The sequence below is a fragment of the Pristiophorus japonicus genome, chromosome 1, assembly GCF_044704955.1.
Source record: "Pristiophorus japonicus isolate sPriJap1 chromosome 1, sPriJap1.hap1, whole genome shotgun sequence".
Taxonomy (NCBI): Eukaryota; Metazoa; Chordata; class Chondrichthyes; family Pristiophoridae; genus Pristiophorus; species Pristiophorus japonicus.
In genome coordinates, this window is record NC_091977.1 from 131,569,234 (window position 1) to 131,593,041 (window position 23,808).

Below are 23,808 nucleotides of genomic sequence, written 5' to 3' on the forward strand. Positions count from 1 at the left end.
TGCACATGCGCGCACACTCTAGCACGCATGTGCAGAGGTCCCGGCCCTGTTTTCAGCGCCGGGACCTGGCTCCGCCCCCCACCCCTTGTGCTGCGCTCAGCCGAAAATGTCCTGAGGAGCTCGGAGAATTAGAAGGTAACTTTTCGTTCGAGAAAGTCGGTGCGCCGTTTTTACAGGGGGCGGAAACTTGGGGCCCATAGGAACTACACTAGGTGTAACATATGGATGACATTTATTCATTACCCAAAATTTTGCACGATTTCCCTCATGTACAAGACGTAACTTCACTGGTTGCCAATCTCCCCGTTCATTTCCGGGAGGTGTTGCTTGTTTGGAATCTGTTTCATGAATCACTGGTACTGCACTAAAATAGCCATTGTTCATTGGGATCCATATTGGTGAATGTTGGTAGTCGGCATCATGCTCAATCTTGATCCTTTCCTTCTCTGATTTCCACACACTCAACACTTTCCAGAAAGCTTTGTTGGGTGGCATTCAGGAGCAGGAACCTGGCTTTTTTTTTTCTTCGTTCTTCCCATAACCCAAGCAAACAGAATGCAATTGTATCACTTCTACTTTCACCCTGAATGAGGCCAGCTATCTCTGCATAGACTGGGGATTGAACCTGGAACCTTCCAAATCTGTTTTGGTATGAGCTACTTGCAGAATTAATACCCCAAGCGATTGTTTATCAAAATTATTTAACACCTAAAATGTGAGGCATAAAATAGTATGGAATGCTTTATTTTCATGATGGCTTATTTGTGCAATTTTAGCAAGTAATTTTAAAAGTAACACATTAACAGGACATTTTGTGGGGGATTAATTTTTTGTGGATTAATTGCCTCCTACTGATGGCATATAATTACAGGGGATTTTAATTGCGGTATTTTAAACATGGGATTTGAAAGTGTGTAATGTGTAGTAATGTCTCGATGGTGAATTTAAATGCATTAATTGATACTGAAGTTGTTTTTTTCTTTTAAACTCAGATTCATTTATGCTGTGGAGACAGGTCTTTGGGCAGCACAGAGATATCATTTGCAGGATTATTAAAAGGGGACCAAGAAATAGATCAGCATCCTGTAGCAGTTGAAGGAGCGTTTACTTTGGTGATGCCTAACAAAGCAAAACAAAAGTTGCTTCCTCTGCCACTTGACTTGTCACCAACTGTGGGGGTATCAGTAACTCTGAGGAAAGAAGGAATACATTCTCGGGTAATTATTGTTTGATACTACAAGTTTCTCTGTTATGGTTATTTCTGGTCAAACATTCATTACTCTAAACCTATAAGGATAGCAATAATGGTTTCTTTGGATCTTTTCTGTGGATTGTACTTGTGGGAGGGGAGGGTGTTAAGATATATAGGGCTGGAAATGCAGCAACATTTTGCCGGGCTTTTTGGCGGTATTTCGCTGTTTTTGGCGGAAAACAATGCGGCAGGAAAGTCCCTGAAGTCTTGCACCAGCAGTTTTGAAATACCGCTGGGGAGCGGGCAAGATTGTGGAAAAAGCGCTTTCGCCCCGATATTTGGCTCAGCGGTGACCCGTAGATAGAACCAAAAAAACTGCTGGGGAAAAACCTGCGTTGCAGCCCTTGGAACGGCGGTAAGTATGAAGACCTGCAAAAAAGGTAAATTAAAGTTTTTATTTTTAAATTCTTTGGCAGCGATTCGCTAGAAAAGGATCTTGTGAATGTTTTGTGATTTGGTGTTCTCTTTTCTCTCTTTCTTCTCCCCCCCCCCCCCAACCCCAGGCCCAACTCGCAGTGGTATCAGCCTCGGAGAAAAGTTGAAGAAAATTTACGGTTTGTGCCGTGAATCTTCATGCAATGCCGAATTTTACCGCTGGGTGCATTTTTCCCCAAATGTTAGGCCTTTAAAAAATGGCGGTGTGATTAGCGGTATTTTTGACACAAAATGCCAGAAAATTACTGCTATGGCCAAAAAACAAATTTCTAGCCCATGGTTTCTAAATATTATAAATTTCTATGTCTACATTTATAATGGAAACTGTATTTATAATACAGTTGTCACACTGTAATTACACCCTCCTACCAATGGTGCTGCAGTGCCACCACGAGCAGGAATGTGTAATTACAGCATGACCAATTCACATTTACAGTTTCCATTATAAATGTGGGATAGGAATTTAGAATTATGAATACAAAATGGTGATTGCAGTACATCTGCACACTCTAGTCCACTTATCCTCCACTCTCTAACACTGCTCCCTCTGAAGTCCACACTGGTCTTGACTGCATGCCACGGGATATCAAATGGTTAGTACAAAACCTCTTAATTCTAGTTAAAGCTAAATATTTTATTAAAGATGTGTGTCATAAAAAGGAGTTCAATGCAGAGAAGGTATTTGATAACTAAGTAATAATTGGGAATTGTTTTGAAGTTTAAAGAAAATTGCTGGAAAAATCTTTTGGTGTGTTAATCGAATTAATCAAGAATAAAACTCCTCGGAGGTAACACAATGGTATTTGTTAACTAATTGGCTAAATGTCAGTGATGATTGGATCTTCTCAATGTTGAATTTTCAGTCCACATTTTAAGTCTGAGTTTTGTACATTATAATTATTGATATATATGATATGGCTGTTTGGAATTTGCATTTTCTGCTGTTGACTCAACACTTTTTAAAGCCATCTAGTCCAGTTAAAATGGAACCTGAACCCAAGTCTCCAGTGATGCAGAGAATTGTTTCTCCTCAAATTGTTGAGTCCTCCATTCCTGAACAAAGGTCCAAGACCGTTGATGCTGGAAGCATGTCTCCTGAGCGCAGTGATTCCCCTCCCAGCAGAGATCAGGCAACAGAAAATGAGGTGAATAGTCTGCAGGAAGAAGAGAACAAAAAGACCCAAAATTGTGAGTAAAACCTAGCAGTGCTGGAAAGCATTATTTTTGTGATTTTAATGCAAAATATCACCGTTTAAAATCTATTGTGATGATTAGTTAACTTGGTCTGTCGCAATACCCTAAATGGGCATATCCAGTTAATTATAGCTTGTCGGAAATTACTGATGCTAATTAGAGGGCAGTTGAATTGAATTTCAGGCAAAATATATATATTTCCATTGATAATCATTACCTTTTTCTTTCTTGCAATAATGTCTGGTTCTGGTGAGGATATAGGCAAACAACACTTTGAACAGCAAGCTGGATCAGCATTTTATTCCAAGGAACATTTATCTCAACCTGTTAAACCTTCCCAAGGTGAGGTTCAGTTCAGCTGTGTCAGACAATTTGCATAAAATTGTCACAATATATTAGTCTTCTGATACAATTTTATATGGATGAATGTGAGGTAATACATTTTGGGAGAACATGCACACATTTTATCAGTGGTTTTTCATGCAGCTGTGTCTCGTTTGGTTTACCTATCAAACACTAAATCTGCCAAGTATTTAACAGTTTTACGGTAATGATCGTAGAATGCACAAGACTACGTAGACCAGAAGCACCAAATTCCTAAACTGCTAAATTAATTAATCTCAGCTGGGTGAGCACACGAGGCACACTGATTTGTCCTGGACTAGGAAGAGGAAAAATCAGTTTGGGTTTTTGCATCTGATTTGCCTTTGCGTGTACATTTGGACATCGAGCTTGCAGTGGGACTGTATCCCAGCAAATGTTGACACCTTTGGTAAAGGAGAAGGGAAAATTGGGGGAGGGGTGAAAAATGGTTGAAAGCGGATTCAACCATTTTCTAATGAATTTCTAATTTCAGTAACTTTCCACAGCTGAGTGAGCAGGCTTTCTCAGAAGGGAAGGTAAATAATTGCTCTTACTGACTGAGTGCACTTGGAAGAGGTATTGGAACAGGGAGGACCATCTTCCCCCTCAGCTGGGAATAGTATAATAATGCATAACCTAGGCCGAACGGAGCAAATGCCATTTAAATTGTTCCCTAGGCTGAAAATGTTTATTGGTTGATAACGATCACCTATGAGTCATGAGGCTATCTTTTTCTACTCTTCAAGCTTTAATAACAATGTACAGTACTATATTTTTTCTGGCCATGCTGCAAAATTCTATAGTTTCTTGGATAATTATTGTATCTGAACCTGCTTTGCAGAATATAATTTTAAATTTATTTCATTTGTGGTGTATATCATGACACCTGAAGAGTTAAATTTCTTTCCAGTCCATAGGAACAGGAGTACATCATACAGCCCCTCGAGTCTGTTCTGTCATTCAATTAGATCATAGCTGATCTGCGATCTAACTCCACATGCCCGCCTTTGGCCCATTTCCCTTTAGTTAACAGAAAGCTATCAATCTCTGATTTAAAATTAACATTTGATCTAGCATCAATTGCTATTTGCAGAAGAGAGTTCCAAACTTCTACCACCCTTTGGGTGTAGAAGTGCTTCCTAATTTCACTCCTGAAAGGCCTGGCTCTAATTTTTAAACTATGCCCCCCTAGTCTGAAAATGCCCAACCAGTGGAAATAGTTTCTCTCCATCTACCCTATCTGTTCCCTTTAAGCACCCCTTAACCTTCTAAATTCAAGGGAATACAACCCTAATTTGTATAATCTCCTTATAATTTAATCCTTGAAATCCAGGTATCATTCTGGTAAACCTATGCTACACTCCCTCCAAGGCCAATATATCCTTCCTACGGTGTGGTGCCCAGAACTGCTCTCAGTGCTTCAGGTAGCTCTAAACAGGATTTTGTACAGCTGAAGCATAACTTCTACCCACTTGTGTTCTAGTCCTCTAGATGTAAAGGCCAACATTCCAGGAGCCTTTTTAATTATTTTCTGTAGCTGTTCATGACATTTTAATGATTTATGTACCTGAACCCTTAGTCACTGGACCTCCACTGTTTTTAGCTTTTCACCATTTAGAAAGTACCCTGTTCTATCCTTTTTTTAGGTCTGAAGTGGATGTCTTCACATTTGCTTAGATTGAAATCCACTTGCCACAGTTTTGCCCATTCACTTAATCCCTTTGTAATTTTATGCTTTCATCTACACTGCCGTCTATCTTTGTCACGGGCAAATTTGGATAGATTGTATGACTTTCTATGCCATCATCCAAGTCGTTAATAAATATTGTGAATAGTTGAGGCCCCAACACAGATTCCTGTGGACACCACTAGTCACATCCTGCCAATTAGAGTACCTGCCCATCAGGACATTTGGAAAAGCAAAATTTGGTCAGGCAGAGTCAGCATGGATTTATGAAGGGGAAGTCATGTTTGACAAATTTGCTGGAATTCTTTGAGGATGTAATGAACAGGGTGGATAAAGGGGAACCAGTGGATGTGGTGTATTTGCACTTCCAGAAGGCATTTGACAAGGTGCCACATAAAATGTTACTGCACAAGATAAAAGTTCACTGGGTTGGGGGTGTAATATATCAGCATGGATAGAGGATTGGCTAACAGAAAACAGAGTTGGGATAAATTGTTCATTGCCAACCAAAGAATCAGTAACCAGTGGGATGCCGCAGGGATCAGTGCTGGGACCCCAACTATTTATAATCTATATTAGCGACTTGGAGGAAGGGACTGAGTGTAACGTAGCCAAGTTTGCTGATGATACAAAGATGGGAGGAAAAGCAATGTGTAAGGAGGACACAAAAAATCTGCAAAAGGACATAGACAGGCTAAGTGAGTGGGCAAAAATTTAGCAGATGGAGTATAATGTTGAAAAGTGTGAGGTCATGCACTTTGGCAGAAAAAAATCAAAGAGCAAGTTATTATTTAAATGGAGAAAGATTACAAAGTGCTGCAATACAGCGGGACCTGGGGGTACTTGTGCATGAAACACAAAAGGATAGTATGCACGTACAGCAAGTGATCAGGAAGGCCAATGGGATCTTGGCCTTTATTGCAAGGGAATGGAGTATAAAAGCAGAGAAGTCTTGCTACTGTTGTATAGGGTATTGGTGAGGCCATACTGGATGCAGTTTTGGTTTCCATATTTACGAAAGGATATATTTGCTTTGGAGGCAGTTCAGAGAAGATTCACAAGGTTGATTCCAGAGATGAGGGGGTTGACTTATGAGGAAAGGTTGAGTAGGTTGGGCCTCTACTCATTGGAATTCAGAAGAATGAGAGGTGATCTTATCGAAACGTATAAGATTATGAGGGGGCTGGACAGATAGGATGCAGAGAGGCTGTTTCCACTGATAGGGGAGACTAGAACTAGAGGGCATAATCTTAGAATAAAGGGCCGCCCATTTAAAACTGAGATGAGGAGAAATTTCTTCTGAGGGTTGTGGATCTGTGGAATTCGCTGCCTCAGGGAGCTGTGGAAGCTGGGACATTGAATAAATTTAAGACAGAAATAGACAGTTTCTTAAATGATAAGGGGTTATGGAGAGCGGGCAGGGAAGTGGACCAGAGTCCATGATCGGATCAGCCATGATCGTATTAAATGGCAGAACAGGCAGGCTCAAGGAGCCGTATGGCCTATTCCTGCTCCTATTTCTTATGTTTTTATAACAGTTTCTTATGTGGGACTTTATCACATGTCTTCTGGAAGTCCATATAAATAACATCCATAGACATGCCCCTGTCCATGACTTTAAACACCTCTTCAAAAAATTCAGTCAGGTTTGTCAGGCATAACCTACCTTTCACAAATCCATCATGTCGCTCTCTGATCGACTGAACATTTTCAAGGTGTTCAGTCACCCTCTCCTTAATTCTAGACTCTCGCAATTTCCAGACATCAGATGTTAATTGGTCTATAATTCCCTGGTTTCCCCCTCTTGCCATTCTTAAAAAGCAGAGTGACATGCACAATTTTCCAATCTCAAGGGCTGGTTCCTGAATCTACTTCTGAACAGTGAAACACAGATTAGGCCTTTCAGCAGTTGTGGAAAATTCTGCTCATTGATTATCATGTCCTAAAGGGAAGCCTTTTGAGGAGGCACACGGCCATCAAGCTATTGGCCTATCTTCCCCCTGTTATTGTCAAGACACGTTTTCCTCCTTCCTCATTGGTTAAGGAACACAGAAGCAGGAGGAGGCCATTCAGCCCCCCGAGCCTGTTCCATCATTCAATTAGATCGTGGCTGCTCTGGATCTCAACTCCATCTGCCCGCCTTGGTTCCACAACCAAAAAGCTATCAATCTCAGTGTTGAAGTTTTCAATTGACCACCCAGCCTCAACAGCCGTTTGAAGGAGTGTCCCAGATTTCCCACTACTCTTTGTGTGTGTGAAGCAGTGCTTCCTGACATCACCCCTGAATAGCCTCGGTCTAATTTTAAGATTGTGCTCCCTTGCCTGACCTTTCCCACCAGAGAAAATAGTTTCTCTCTATCGACCCTATCGACTTCATGCTATACAGCATGAGAGGGTCCACTGTTTAATTGCCTATTGGTGGGTGTGCAGCCATGGTCTCTGGCCATTCTTTTGGTGAGTGTTTGGAAAGAACACCAGCGACCGGTCGGGGCCATAAAAGGAGCGGTGCAGCGCCTGGGAGCAGCGTGGAGGCATACCACTTTAAGGAGCAGCGTGAGCTGGTGCAGGAGGGCGACGGCAGTTAAGAATGACGTCATTAAAGTCAGGTTGGTAATTGGAGCGTGGGCAGATACAGCAGGAGCGGTGAGATCGGGGCGAAGGAGCGGCGAGTGACTGTGAAAGGGATGTGATCGGGGCCCAGGAGAAGCGTGAGTTCGGGCCCAGGGGCAGCACGGGCCAGCCCACACTGCGATATGTGTGTGCACTAGGTCCATGCAGCAGAGCAGATCTCCAGTCGTCTTGGATAACTCTTGCCACTGGACCAAGACCGAGCTCTGTCAAGCCCGTGTGGTGGCTGGTGTGCAACGGTCACCACATGTTAAAAAAAATCCACGCATAGGCATCTTCCACCCTTCAGGATGTAGTTCAGGATCTGGAATATTAGATCCTTCATTGAAACACCTGCGAACTCGTCCTTTTTTGGCATGGAAGCAAGTCATCCTCGTTTCGAGGGACTGCCTATGTTGATAAGTATATAATGAAGCAGATAGAACTGTGTGACTTTTGTTTACTACCTTGTTTAATTGTTAGATGTGTAATGAAGTCTGAAATTCTTCTTTGAATGTTCTTTGCATTATAGTATGAGTGGCAGCTTCATAAAACTAGGGAAGTAAGTCTATAGTTACTAAATGTTTGTAGATTGTTCAATTATAGTCATGAAAATCTAATGGACTTTCCTGTGCATTGTTCTCAGTATATTGTGCAAATCTGGTATATGACAAACCATGCCTTTTGAGATGGTTATGTCTCATTTTGAATTCCGTGCATTTAATTTTTTTAATTCAAATTATAAGATTTTAAATGCAGTGCCATATTCCTAAGTGAGGCTTTGCTTTCTGGAAAGTGGGTCGGCATTGCCACATGTTCAAGTTACTGGTGTATGTCCAAAAGGAAAATTGTACCCGACTTAAACTGTTTTCAGTTGTGATGAAATGTAACTCCATTGGCCTGTTAAATTAACATATTTGACTTCAGGATTTTCATGGGTTGTTTTGTAATGGACAAGATGTTGTATGTTTAGTGGGAAGTGTGGTTTAGGAAGAAACTTGTGTTGATACAAAACGATTGAGTACATACTGCTACTTTTACAGTAATACCTGTATCACTCCAGTCAGGTTGCTGCTTTGATGCTTGAATGTGCTGAAGCCAGAGTTGAGAGGGTGTTTGAGACTTGGTAGAAGTTTTTAAGGTGTTGCATTGCATGATACTGACACCCTTCACTGTACTAAGTGTGAAAATTAAATGTTGCACTAATTGTATTTTTTTGACTTCTAACCAGTTTCTGCAATGGAATCACAATTTGATCCGGCTCCCATTTCTAATTTCTCTGATTCTACATCAGCACCAAAGATCTCCATTCCAGCATCAGCACATCATTTCTGCTTTGCCCTGGACATAAGAAGTATTGGACAGCTGGATGTCAGTTTTGCCATAAACTGTATAGCAAGGTAAAGGTCTTTCTACTTATATTTGTGTCTCATTATCTGTATTCTGTAAAGGACAAATACACTTCCAGTCATGGCATTGTCGATTTGAGTGCTGATTTATACCTATTAACATTTATTCTTGAACACACATCACCTTTGCTATCCACTTTGCCCACTGCACTGCTGATTATGTATAGGCATCAGTACAGGCATATAAAAGCTGATTGATGTCCTCCAGATTCAAAAGAATAGATAATGTCCAAAAGGGACCAGGAGTCGGCGAGATGAGGGAGTAACTCGATACAGCAGCTGAGATCCATATCTGCATACAATAATTGTGGCCACCCAGAACTAGCTGAGGGAGCTATAGTTCACGTGTTTGCTGAAATTGAATGTTGACTGGTTTGGGGGATGCTTTATAGGTAGTGGAAGAGTGAGCTTCTTGACAGACAGAATAGGAAAGTTGGTTATTAACTGATTACAGAACAGTATATTTGAGTTTTGGTGTGATTTGTCTGGCTGCCATCTTAACTACAGCTTGGAGGAGTGTGGTTGGGGGAAAAAAAAGAGGTAACTTGCCAGAAAAAAGCCACATGTTGATAAATAGAACTGGAATGTCATTTAATGGTTTTTGTTCTTGGTTTAATTGCTATTATGGATGATAGGAATACTCTGCTCTGGAAGTTCTGTTGGGTTGCTCCTGTCATATACATTGAAGCAATTAGACGCAAATGCTTCTGAGCGATAGCTAAGCACTTGTAAAATTCTACGCATTTAGTTATTTATGAAATTACAATCTTTTTAGTATTTTCTTGAGTTAATATTTTAGCCGAATGGCACCGAGCAGGTGAATTATCATTTATAACCATTAATCATTGGCAAGTTATACACTTGATTGCTAATGGTTAATTGTTTAAAAAGTATAACTTGCATGCTTGGTGCTGTGGAGTCGAAATGTTGCCATGTAATTTAACAATAACTTCAATTTTTAAAAACTTTCCTTTTTGACATGCGTCATTAAATGAACTTAAAGATCAATAATGCTGTCCAAAAACTAGAAAATGATGGATGAGTCTTAATTAAGACTTCGCTTTGTACAATAATATGATGGTGTTATCCTACTCACTAGCTGTGATGAATTAAATTAATTTCAGATTTGAATCTGGACTACTGCGTATTACTAAAACTGGCTCAGTTTCTAATTCTGCAGTAAATGTAAATTAAGCTGTTTCAGAATTTGACGTGGCTATAACATCAAGTGCAAGACTTAAAGCTTAGGTTCAATCATAAAGTCCCCACACAACCAGCAAATTGTCATTTACAATGTGAATTGGTGTGTAAAGTGGATCAGTTTTAAAAAAAAAAAAATAATAATAATCTGTCTAACACAAAGCTTCCTTGTGTCTTAAAAGGGCATGGGGAAGAGTGACCATAATATGGTAGAATTCTTCATTAAGATGGAGAGTGACACAGTTAATTCAGAGACTAGGGTCCTGAACTTAAAGAAAGGAAACTTTGACGGTATGAGAAGTTGGCTAGGCTAGACAGGAGAATGATACTTAAAGGGTTGACGGTGGATAGGCAATGGCAGACATTTAAATATTACATGGGTGAAATTCAACAATTGTACATCCCTGTATGGCGTAAGAATAAAAAAGGGAAAGTGGCTCAACCGTGGCTAACGAGGGAAATTAGGGATAGTGTTAAATCCAAGGAAGAGGCATAGAAATTGGCCAGAAAAAGCAGCAAACCTGAGGACTGGGAGAAATTTAGAATTCAGCAGAGGAGGACTAAGGGTTTTAATTAGGAGGGGGAAAAATAGAGTATGAGAGTAAGCTTGTAGGGAGGGAACATAAAAACTGACCACATATCGATAGAAGCTTTTGCAAAGAGAAAAAGATTAGTGAAGACTAATGCAGATCCCTTGCAGTCAGAATCAGGTGAATTCATAATGGGGGACAAGGAAATGGTAGACCAATTGAACAAATACTTTGGTTCTGTCTTCATTAAGGAAGACACAAATAACCAAAAATACTAGGGGACCAAGGGTCTAGTGAGAAGGAGGAACTGAGGGAAATCCTTATTAGTCAGGAAATGGTGTTGGGGAAATTGAAGGGACTGAAGGCCGATAAATCCCCAGGGCCTGATGGTCTGCATCCCAGAGTACTTAAAGAAGTGGCCCAAGGAATAGCGGATGTATTGGTGGTCATTTTCCAACATTCCATGGACTCTGGATCAGTTCCTATGGATTGGAGGGTAGCTCATGTAAACCCACATTTTAAAAAAGGAGGGAGAGAGAAAACAGTGAATTATAGACTGGTTAGCCTGACATCAGTGATGGGGAAAGTGCTGGAATCAGTTATTAAAGATGTAATAGCGCATTTGGAAAGCAGTGACCGGATCGGTCCAAGTCGGCATGGATTTATGAAAGTGAAATCATGCTTGACAAATCTAGAGTTTTTTGAGGACATAACTAGTAGAGTAGATAAAGGAGAACCCGTGGATGTGGTGTATTTGGACTTTCAAAAGGCTTTTGACAAGGTCCCACACGAGATTAGTGTGCAAAATTAAAGCACATGGTATTGGGGGTAATGTATTGACTTGGATAGAGAACTGGTTGGCAGCCAGGAAGCAAAGAGCGGGAATAAACAGGTCCTTTTCAGAATGGCAGGCAGTGACTAGTGGGGTGCCGCAGGGTTCAGTGCTGGGACCCCAGCTATTTACAATATACATTAATGATTTAGACGAAGGAATTGAATGTAATATATCCAAGTTTGCAGATGACACTAAGCTGGGTGGCAGTGTGAGCTGCAAGGAGGATGCATGGCAGATGCAGTATAATGTGAATAAATGTGAGGTTATCCACTTTGGTGGCAAAAACAGGAAGGCAGATTATTATCTGAATGGTGACAGATTAGTAAAAGGGGGAGGTGCAGCGAGACCTGGGTGTCATGGTACATCAGTCATTGAAGGTAGCATGCAGGTACAGCAGGCAATAAAGAAAGCAAATGGCATGCTGGCCTTCATAGCGAGGGGATTTGAGTATAGCAGCAGGGAGGTCTTACTGCAGTTGTACAGGGCCTTGATGAAACTACACCTGGAATATTGTGTGCGGTTTTGGCCTCCTAATCTGAGGAAGGACGTGCTTGCTATTGAGGGAGTACAGCGAAGGTTCACCAGACTGATTCCCGGGATGGCAGGACTGACATATAGGAAAGACTAGATCGGCTAGGCTTATACACTGGAATTTAGAAGAATGAGAGGGGATCTCATAGAAACTTATAAAATTCTGAAGGGACTGGACAGGTTAGATGCAGGAAGAATGTTCCTGATGTTGGGGAAGTCCAGAACCAGGGGTCACAGTCTAAAGATAAGGGATAAGCAATATAGGACAGAGATGAGGAGAAACTTCTTCACTCAGAATTGTGAACCTGTGGTATTTGCTACCGCAGAGAGTTGTTGATGCCAGTTTGCTGGATATATTCAAGAGGGAGTTAGATATGGCCCTTACGGCTAAAGGGATCAAGGGGTATGGAGAGAAAGCAGAAAAGGGGTACTGAGGGAATGATCAGCCATGATCTTATTGAATGGTGGTGCAGGCTCAAAGGGCCGAATGGCCTACTCCTGCACCTATTTTCTATGTTTAGTTTCCTTTGTCACTCCTCTTGGCTTCGATTCCTGTTTGTTAATTGTTCTTTATACACTCCAATGCCAAAATGTCCCCATGAATTGTAATGTGCATAGTTTTCCAGGTGGAGCTGGGCTCTGCAAAGGCTCAGTATTAGCCTCCCAGATTGTTTTCTATATCTGGCTATGCACCTTTAGCTCCCTCTTGCCTCCGACACTGCTTGCACACTGAGCTGATGGTTGTTAAAGTTCAGTTATAACGGGCCCAAGTTTCCACACGATAAAAAACGGGCGCCCCTCCGAGCTGGGCGCCCGTTTTTCGCGCCTAAAACGGCGCCTAAAAAAAAAAAATCGCGATTCTGGAGCGTTCTGCAGCTCCTTGTCTGCCTGGCGCGGCGCCCAGAGGGGCAGAGCCTACACTCGTGCCGATTTTGTAAGTGGGAGGTGGCGGCTACTATTTAAATTAGTTTTTTTCCTGCCGGCAACGCTGTGCGTTGGAGCGTTCGCTCATGCTCTGTGAAAAAAACATTGGCACTCGGCCATTTTTGTAGTTGTTTAATTTTTGAAATTTTTTAAAATAAAAGCACATTGCCATCAGCACTTGCAGCCTTCTCACTGTCTCCTCCTCCTCCTCCCCCCCCCCCCCGCGGGAAGAATGGGCGCCTCCTGCCTCCTACCGCCCCCCGCGCGGGAAGAACGGGCGCCTCCTACCCCCCCGGCAGGAAGAACGGGCGCCTTCCCCCCCCCCCCCCCCCCCCCCCAAGCGGGGAAGAATGGGTGCCTCCTACCCCCCAGGCAGGAAGAACGGGCGCCTCCCTCCTCCTCCCTCCCCCCCCCCCCCCCCCCCCCCGAATTGCGATTTCTAAGATAGTCCGTTCTCCACCAGTTGCTCCTAAAAAATCAGGCGCAAATCATGTGGAAACTTGGGCCCAACATTACTAATCTAATTTTTTCACACTCATCTAGCAGGTTAAATGCTTAAAACAGCCCATGGCGAAACTGTGCTTTACACCATGTAGTGTGTATATTTTCAGATTAAATAAAATGTTGAATCAAATCTAAAAATGTTTCTGTTCAGTTGATAATTCTCTGGATGCAAGTCTACTTATTTTCTAATGACGATACCATGGTGTCCTAACTTTTTTTTCCCTTCAATTTGCTGATCAGGTACTCCTACCCATTTTTTGGTACTGCAGCCCCAATCATGACTAATCCTCCAGTGGAAGTGAAGAAAAACATGGAAGTGATGTTTCCTCAATCATTCTGCGCATTTGATTTTGCAGCACTACCTCATCAACTGCAAGATACCTTTTTCAGGTACCATTATCGAACACGATAGAAAGAAAGAAAGACTTGTGTTTATATAAGCGCCTTTCACAATAACTGGATGCCCCAATGCGCTTTACAGCTAATGAAATACTTTTGAAGTGTAATCCCTATAATGTAGGAAACAACATTGGCCATGAAATTCCGTTTTGACCTTCCCGCGGGAATTTTTAGAGAGAAAAATACACACCTACCTTAAGCTGCTGCCCACGTTCAACTTTCCGATGCTGTGGCCTCTCCTGACTGCGCGTCGCAGCGCGTGCACGTCGGGACGTGCCCAGGCCTGGAGCTGGAGTCACATGCCTCTGAGCAGCCAATCGGGTAAAGTATATACTCATTCGTAGTAATCGGAGTTCCTTAAGGTCCTAAACTCCAATTACAATGATTGAGAAACAGCCCCAAACACCCAAAATACTAAAAAAAAAATAGAAAATATACACTACATTTAAATTAGTTATTAATGTCTTCAAACAATATATTTTCCCAATTTTTTTTTTAAGTTTTAAAAATAAACTTGCCATTATGGGGAGGGTTTTTAATAAAATATGTTTTCATAACTTTATTTTTGTTGTGTTTTTTTAAAACACTTGCACCTGTAAAAGTAGGCTATGCGCCTGCTTTTTCAGGCGCAAGATTTTTGAGGACATTTGTATGCGTAAATATCAGAAATTTGCACTTACAAATGTCATCGCTCCCGATCTGCGGATGATCTGTCAAGCCAGAAGCTTGACAGATCGGAAAAGCTGATTTTCAGCGCATGCGCATTGCGTGCCGAAAACCGGCTTTTCCGATGCCTTCCGGGTCCGTACAAACTTCATACGGGCCCAGGAACGTTGGAATTTCAGGACCATTATTTTAATGTTTTATTCTACCCCACATAACGACAAAGCTGAAAATAATGCTCGCCTTACAAGTCTCAATATATATTTCTTTTGGGTTTCCTGTATGACCTTGTTAAACTGCTGAAAATATTCAGGTCAACAAAGCAGAAACTGCAATGAAAACTAATGGCTAAATATGGTTTTAGTTTAAAAAAAATATTACTTGCATCAAATAGTTATGTTAGAATCCTGGAATGATGTAGCACAGAAGGAGACTTTTCTGCGCATCAGTCTTGTGCCAGCTCTTTTTGAAAGGGCTATCCAATTGGTCCCACTCCCCTGCACTTTCTCCATAGCCCTGCACATTTTTCCCTTCAAGTATTCATCTAATTCTCTTTTGAAAGTTATTATTGAATCTGCTTCCATCACCCTTTCAGACAGTGCATTCCAGATCATCATAATTCATTGCATTAAAAAAAATCTCTCTCTTGCCTCTGGTTCATTTGCCAATTACCTTAATCTGTGTCCTCAGGCTCCCAACCCTTCTGCTGCTGGAAGCGGTTTCACATTTACTTTATCAAAACCCTTCATGATTTTGAACACTTCTTTTAAATATCCACTTGAACTTCGCTGCACTAAGAAAAACAACCTCAGCTCCTCTAGTCTCTCCATGTAACTGAAGTCCCGCATCTCTGGTACCATTCTTAGTAAATCCTTCGCAACTTTGCTAAGGCCTTGACTTCCTAAATTGTGGTGTGGCTGGACACACTACTCCAGATGGGGCCGAACTAGTAACTTATTAAAATTTAGCATAAAGTCCTTGCTTTTGTACTCAATTGGAGTAATTTTAAAAAAGAGTGGGTTGGGGTCGGGTGGGAGGTTGAAGTGTGAAAAATAGGAATCCTGACCCCAAACCCAACCCCGCCCCCCCACTTACAGTTTTAATGAAGGCGGCATTGGGGCCAGGCAGCAAATCTGCTCAGAGGGGGCAGGTTGGCATTTGAAATATAAAAACGAGACTGGAGGACTCTGATTTAACCTGCTATGCAGGTTTAACTATGGCCTGCTGGGGTTCCCGGGCCTCGGGAATTCCAGTAGCTGCAGCAAGGAGAGGACAGCCTCGGCGAGCATTCCTTGTGGGCTGGGACGAGCAGGAGGGCTTCCTCCTGCCTTCCCCCATAGGATCGGACCGCCAGGGTTTGGGATCATACCTTCCTGGTGTAAGTGGTGTAGCCCTTGGTGGTTTTGAATCACCCCCATTACAAAAGTTGTAGACACCGGAATTATAGTGGTGAACAGAAATACACCGTTATAGCCAGATCTTTCGGTCTCAACCGTCACCATGCTTTTATTCAAGTTAAAGCACACACCTGCATCCAGTAAAACACACCCTGGTGGTGTATTGAGTTTGTCTGTTTTACAACACACAACCCTGGCCCACCTGAACAGGCCCCTAACTCGAAGTACCCACAACTAAAACACCCTTGCTCTGATTCAGAAGTGCACCACCGAATCTGTCCAACAGAATCGTGCATACGCTTACGACCCATGCAAAAACCTCCTCACTAAACCCCTAAGGCTTGGTTGGGACACACGACACCCGTTCACACTATGCGATGATCTTAATGATGTGTGGGATGGGATAAATGCTCACCAATTACCCCTCTGGCTTACTCGCTGCTTCTCCCAATGAGGCGTCTCTTCTGGTTCTGTAGCAATCTCTGGTATTCAAGTCCAGTCTCAAGGTCAGCTTCCTAGTCGAACTAGCAAGGCTCTCTTTGCTCATAGATGGTGTTTCTTCTCTCTGTCCCAGACAGAGTTCTCCGTCCTTGTGCGTTGAACGAAGCGAGTAAGTAAGCGTTGAAGAGGAGAGAGCGATGGCAGCCGAAACCTGCTACTCTTATACTTGCAAAAATGCTGCTTCTCGTGCCAAAAGTTCAACTGTCCTTCGCCTGAGGCAGTACAACTGAACGAGCAAAATCATGTCTTCGGTCCTTTGTTACTGGGCTGTTTCCTCGATAAGGCTCCAACAGATCTGGGTGGTCGAAGAGCTTCCTTTGTATCTTGAGCACTGACCAGTCATCTTGATCTCTCACTGATTACATGACAAAGGGCCCGTCCATCAACCACCTTCCTGCCATTTCAGCCATTGATTTCTGCCCACCTGTTGTGTATTCCTGTGGGACATGTTTGGACCTGTCCCACATCAGGCTGTTTGCCCTTGTGCAGTAACAGCTAAATTAAAGCAATGTCCGAAACTAAGTCCAAAAGTTAATGCTTTTGCTGTCGATGTTTTCGCGGAATTCTTACACTGGGGCTGCGGCCTTTTGTCCAGTGTTCCCCGCCTGACTGGAAGTCAGCCAATCAATCATACTGACTTCCGGGCCGGCAACCTCTCTGTGACGTCACATGCATGCATGTGGGGAAACCCGGTCTTTGGGGGTTCCTGTGCTCTACCATTCCCGCTTGCAGCAGGTCTCCAGGTTATAATTCTGGCCTACGTCTCTCAAGTCAAGCATTCCATATGTTTTTTTTTCACACTCTTCTCAATTTGTCCTGCCACCTTCAAAGATTTATGTACGAACACCCCCAGGTCCTTCTGTTCCTGCACTCTCTTTAAAATTGTAACATTTCGTTTATATTCCTTTTCCTGTTTCTTCCTATAAAAATTCATTACTTCATACTTCTCTCTCAAATTTCATCTGCCATGTATCTGCCCATTTCACCAGTCTCTATATCCTCCTGAAGTCTGCTATCATCTTAGCTGTTTACTGCAGTTCCAACTTCCACATCATCTGCAAACTTTAAAATTGACATATATACCACGTCCAGGTCATTAATATACATCAGAAAAAGCAGAGGCCTAATACTGATCCCTGGGAAACAACCACTATATACTGTTCTTCAGATGTGAAAAAAAATGGCCTGGAATTTGCAGTGGTAATAACAGGAAACGAACAGTGTTCGTTGTTATTACCTCTTTCAAATTGACTGTAATGTCAGGGTCTACCACAGCCAATTTAAAACCGAGTTGAGAAGGAATTTCTTCTCCCAGAGGGTTGTGAATCTGTGGAATTCTCTGCCCAAGGAAGCAGTTGAGGCTAGCTCATTGAATGTATTCAAGTCACAGATAGCTAGATTTTTAACCAATAAGGGAATTAAGGGTTACGGTGAGCGGGCGGGTAAGTGGAGCTGAGTCCACGGCCAGATCAGCCATGCTCGAGGGGCTAGATGGCCTACTCCTGTTCCTAATTCTTATGTTCTTATGTACATCCTAATCTGGAAATCGTGAAATTGTGGTCAGTCATTCACTGCTCTGGCGCCTGCGTCTGTGCGCACTCGAAGGCCAAACTCCAAGCCATCGTCAACACCTTCACCGAAGCGTACGAGAGCATGGGCCTTGCACTTAAATATCTGTAAGACAAAGGTCCTCTACCAGCCTGCCCCTGCCACACAGCACTGCCCCTCCCCGGTTATCAAAATCCATGACGAGGCCTTGGACAGTTTTCCATACCTCGGGAGCCTACCGTGAACCAGGGCAGGTATCGATGACTAGGTCCAACGCCACCTTCAGTGTGCCAGTGCAGTCTTCGGTCGCCTGAGGAAGAGAGTGTTTGAAGACCAGGACCTCAAACCTGGCAACAAGCTCATGGTCGACAGAGCAGTCGTGATACCTGCTCTCTTATACAGCTGAGACATGGATTGTGTACAGCAGTCAAACACTGGGGAAGTACCACTAACGCTTCCTCTGCAAGATCCTGCAAATCCATTGGCAGGATAGGCGCACCAACGTTGGTGTTCTCGCTCAGGCCAACATCCCCAGCATCGAAGCACTAACCACGCTCAGTCAGCTCCACTGGACGGGCCACATCGTTCACATGCCTGATACGAGACTCTCAAAACAAGCGCTCTACTCGGAGCTCCGACACGGCAAGCGAGCCCTAGGTGGGCAGAGGAAGCACTTCAAGGACGCTCTCAAAGCCTCCTTTTTAAAAAAAAATGTAACATCCCCTCCGACACCTGGGAATCCTTGGTCCAAGACCGTCCAAAGTGGAGGAAAAGCGTCCGGAAAGGCGCTGACCATTTCGAGTCTCTCCACCGAGAGCAAGCTGAAGCCAAGCGTCAATTGCGGAAGGAGCGTGCAACATCCCAGGCACCCCACTCACCCATTCTTCAACCACTGTTTGCCCCACCTGTGACAGACTGCAGGTCCCGCATTGGACTCTTCAGTCACCTGAGAACTCATTTCTAGTGTGGAAGCAAGTCATCCTTGACTCCGAGGGACTGCCTATGATGATAATGCTCTGACACTGGCTGCGCTGTGACAACCCTCTTCCCTGCACAGCCAGCAAATCTCGGGAGAAAGATGAAAATTTCATCTCTTCCATGGTAATATCACTGTAAAATACCCCATGAAAAGGTAGACCCTTTTGGATTAGGTGTAACTGGTGTAACAGCATATTAATTGCTCAACAAACATGGCCCTGAAAAACTCACTTTAATTTTGTGGAGTTTCAAATTCATTCATTTTAATAAAGATTATATATTGAAAGAATCTTAAGTTTTTTTAAAAAATTTTGTCGATCTTTATTTCAGGTTTACCTTTTCCCCCATGTGAAAGGCCTAGACTTTGTTTGCTCTCTAACATTTTTTAAATGTTGGAATCAAAGGAGTTTACTTACTTCCTGGTGCTCTGTTTGAGAGAATTCTGCGTTGTGATTGGTTGCTTAGACTGCTTGTTGACGTCACAGCAGCTCACAAGGATTCCCCATTATTTGCGATGATTTCAACTGCATGTCAGAAAAGCTGAACTTTTCTCCACAGATAGAGATGTTTGTGCGAAGCTTACTTCATGGCAAGTGGTTAACGCCTTTGCTTCACCATTGACCACAAATTAAAAGCTGATTTTTTTAAATGTCAATTTACTTTACTTTACTTTCCTGGAGGTGTTAACTCCTTATTGAAGGTATTTTCGTCCATGACTGTTATCTTGTAATACCACACTGGAGTGATCATTATTGATGCATGAATCCTGACCGTGCTGCTGGATTATTCAACTTTTGGGGACAGGCCTTGTGTAGAAACATAAAAACATAGAAAATAGTTGCAGGATTCGGCCCTTCGAGCCTGCACCACCATTCAATAAGATCATGGCTGATCATGCAACTTCAGTACCCCATTCCTGCTTTCTCTCCATACCCCTTGGTAAGGGCCACATCTAACTCCCTTTTGAATATATCTAACGAACTGGCCTCAACAACTTTCTGTGGTAGAGAATTCCACAGGTTCACAATTCTGAGTGAAGAAGTTTCTGCTCATCTCGGTCCTAAATGGCTTACCCCTTATCCTTAGACTGTCACTCCTGGTTCTGGACTTTCCCAACATCGGGAACATTCTTCCTGCATCTAACCTGTCCAATCCCGTCCAAATTTTCTGTTTCTATGATCCCCTCTCATTCTTCTAAATTACAATGAATATAAGCCGAGTCGATCCAGTCTTTCTTCATATATCAGTCCTGCCATCCCGGGAATCAGTCTGGTGAGCCTTCGCTGCACTCCCTCAATAGCAAGAATGTCCTTCCTCAGATTAGGAGACCAAAACTGTACACAATATTCAAGGTGTGGCCTCACCAAGGCCCTGTACAACTACAGTTAGACTTCCCTGCTCCTATACTCAAATCCTCTCGCTATGAAGGCCAACATGCTATTTGCCGCCTTCACCGCCTGCTGTATCTGCATGCCAACTTTAAATGACTGATGTACCATGACACCGAGGTCTCTTTGCACCTCTCCTTTTTCTAATCTGTCACCATTCAGATAATCTGCTTTCCTGTTTTTGCCATCAAAGTGGATAACCTCACATTTATCTACATTATACTGCATCTACCATACATTTGTCCACTCACCAAACCTGTCCAAGTCACCCTGCAGCCTCTTAGCATCCTCCTCACAGCTCACACTGCCACCTAGCTTAGTGTCATCTGTAAACTTGGAGATATTACATTCAATTCCTTCGACTTAATCATTAATTTATATTGTAAATAGCTGGAGTCCCAGCACTGAAGCTTGCGGTACCCCACTAGCCACTGCCTGCCATTCTGAAAAGGACCCGTTTATTCCTACTCTTGCTTCCTGTCTGCCAACCAGTTCTTTATCCACGTCAATACATTACCCCCAATACCATCTGCTTTAATTTTCGCGCACTAATCTCTTGTGTGTGTGACCTTGTCAAAAGCCTTTTGAAAGTCCAAATACACCACATCCACTGGTTCTCCCTTGTCCACTCTACTAGTTACATCCTCAAAAAATTCTAGAAGATTTGTCAAGCATGATTTCCCTTTCATAAATCCATGCTGACTTGGACCGATACTGTCATCGCTTTCCAAATGTGCTGCTATTACATCTTTAATAATTGATTCCAACATTTTCCTCACTACCGATGTCAGGCTAACCGGTCTATAATCCTCTGTTTTCTCTCTCCTTCCTTTTTTTAAAAAGTGGGGTTACATTAGCTATTCTCCAATCCATAGGAACTGAATTAGAGTCTATAGAATGTTGCAAAAGGACCACCAATGCATCCACTATTTCTAGGGCCACTTCCTTAAGTACTCTGGGATGCAGACTATCAGGCCCTGGGGACTTATCGGCCTTCAGTCCATCAATTTCTCTAACGCAATTTCCTGACTAATAAGGATTGCCTTCAGTTCCTCCTTCTCGCTTGACCCTCGATCCCCTAGTATTTCCAGAAGGTTATTTGTGTCTTCCTTAGTGAAGACAGAACCAAAGTATTTGTTCAATTGGTCTGCCATTTTTTTGTTCCCCATTATAAATTCATCTGATTTTGACTGCAAGGGACTGACATTTGTCTTCACTAATCTTTTTCTTTTCACATATCTAGAGAAGCTTTTGCAGTCAGTTTTTATGTTCCCTGCAAGCTTACTCTCATACACTCTATTCCCCCTCCTAATTAAACCCTTTGTCCTCCTCTGCTGAATTCTAAATTTCTCCCAGTCCTCAGGTTTGCTGCTTTATCTGGCCAATTTATATGCCTCTTCCTTGGATTTAACACAATCCCTAATTTCCCTTGTTAGCCACGGTTGAGCCATCTTCCCCGTTTTATTTTTACGCCAGTCAGGGAAGTACAATTGTTGAAGTTCATCCATGTGATCTTTAAATGTCTGCCATTGCCTATCCGCCGTCAACCTTTAAGTATCTTTTGCCAGTCTATTCTAGCCAATTCAAATCTCATACCATCGAAGTTACCTTTCCTTTTCAGGACCCTAGTCTCTGAATTAACTGTGTCACTCTCCTTAATGAAGAATTTAACCATATTATGGTCACTCTTCCCCAAGGGGCCTCGCACAACAAGATTGCTAATTAATCCGCTATCGTTGCACAACACCCAGTCTAGGATGGCCAGCGCTCTCGTTGGTTCCTCGACATATTGGTCTAGAAAACCATCCTTTATGCTACTTATGCTACTTCTCACACATACATGCGCTCTCCTCACTTTTTTGTCTTTTTTTTTTTCTCTTTGGGAGAAATAATTGAATAGCAATCAAAAAAGGGGATCCGAGACAATTTTCTTAACCCACAGGTGCTGAGGCCACACTATCCAAGATTAATTAACCCTGCATAGATCAAGGACTGAACCCGAGATGTTCTTTGCCTTTGTGGCTCGCTTATGAACTTTGTTTTTTTATTGTCTTAAAACAAATGAATTTCAGATTTTAACTTTGCAATGTCATCATTTGAACTTGGCCTTAAAGGTGGTGAGAAAATAAATGGAATGAAAATATAAAGAACTGTTGCATATTATAGCTGCTATACATTCATATTTGTTCAATGTTTTTTAGGTTACCTTTGTTGGTTGAAGTGTGGCACAAAGATAAAATGACTAAGGACTTGCTGTTGGGAGTAGCAAGATTGAAATTGTCAAATGTTCTGACAGCAGATAAATCCCGCTTTTTGGGCCCAGCCGGAGATCCGTGCTGGCGTCAGACCTACAGTGAGAGGATTCCAGTTGTAGCAGCCCAAGGGCAAGTGTGATTTTTGACATCATGCTAGAAATGTGTAATATTGCAGCTTAAGATTTTTTTCAAATGTCATTTGCTTCCTGTTCTTGCCTTTAATGGACAAGTGGAGTTAATTGCAGCGATGTGGATTTTTTTTACCGGTAAAATTCTCCAGTGTAATCTTAGATCTGTTGCATGATTTGCACTGCTGTTTTTATGCCACATCACTATGAATGTCACTGAACCATTTTTTCCCCCTCTTAACAGCCAGAAATGTGAATATGTCTTCCACAAAGTGTTCTGTTTTTTTTTCTTTATTTGTTAGCAATTCTTATCTTTAACATAGTTTGATTTTTGAGCCTTGGTGCATTATCATTTGTTTTGCACTGAATCCTTTGGAAATGTTCATGTCTTGGTTCAGTGCTTTGTTTATATTCTCTTGCCTAGATTTAATTTTATCAATTCTGTTAGTCACCTGACTATTACTTCATTTAATTCCCAGGAGACATAACTGCATGTATCATAAAGTTTTAAAAAGTTTACAATGCAAATGGTTCATAGACTGTTAACACATACCCTCCAAAATCATAGGTTAAGCTCTCGCGTTGAATCTAAAAAGTATAATAAGGACTGTGTTACGAAGGGAATAGTTGCCTAAAGAACGTTGTAAATAGGAACTGAACACATTCTGGTCCCTTATCCTTATTCCCTTGCTTGATGAATGCTTCAACCTTCTTTTCATTTTGGTGGTTCCCTATGACATGGCAAGCTTAAAAGTCTTTGGAGATTCGGGTATCAAAGTTTGCCCCCCCATCATCATCATCATCATCGGCAGTTCCTCAGAATCAAGGAAGACTTGCTTCCACTCCTGAAGTGAGTTCTTTGGTGGCCGAACAGTCCAATACGAGAGTCACAGGTGGGACAGGTAGTCGTTGAGGGAAGGGGCGGGTGGGACTGGTTTGCTGCTTGATTTCTGCATGCTCTCAGCGTTGAGACTCGAGGTGCTCAGTGCCCCCTCAGATGCACTTCCTCCCTTTAGGGCAGTCTTGAGCCAGGGACTCCCAAGTGTCAGTTGGGATGTCGCACTTTATCAGGGAGGCTTT

At 42.5% G+C, this 23,808-nt stretch overlaps 1 protein-coding gene across 3 annotated transcripts in view; it reads left to right on the forward strand.

Annotated features, from left to right (window-relative positions):
• The window catches only part of cep120 (centrosomal protein 120), a 136,420-nt gene that overhangs the window by 37,800 nt on the left and 74,812 nt on the right, over positions 1-23,808 (forward strand). For all 3 annotated transcript variants that reach the window (XM_070883190.1, XM_070883201.1, XM_070883212.1), the window contains exons 7-12: positions 993-1,217; positions 2,653-2,875; positions 3,143-3,223; positions 8,770-8,938; positions 13,712-13,861; positions 22,547-22,729. In XM_070883190.1, the coding sequence (XP_070739291.1) occupies positions 993-1,217; positions 2,653-2,875; positions 3,143-3,223; positions 8,770-8,938; positions 13,712-13,861; positions 22,547-22,729 (1,031 nt within the window). The remainder of the gene's footprint in view (positions 1-992; positions 1,218-2,652; positions 2,876-3,142; positions 3,224-8,769; positions 8,939-13,711; positions 13,862-22,546; positions 22,730-23,808) is intronic.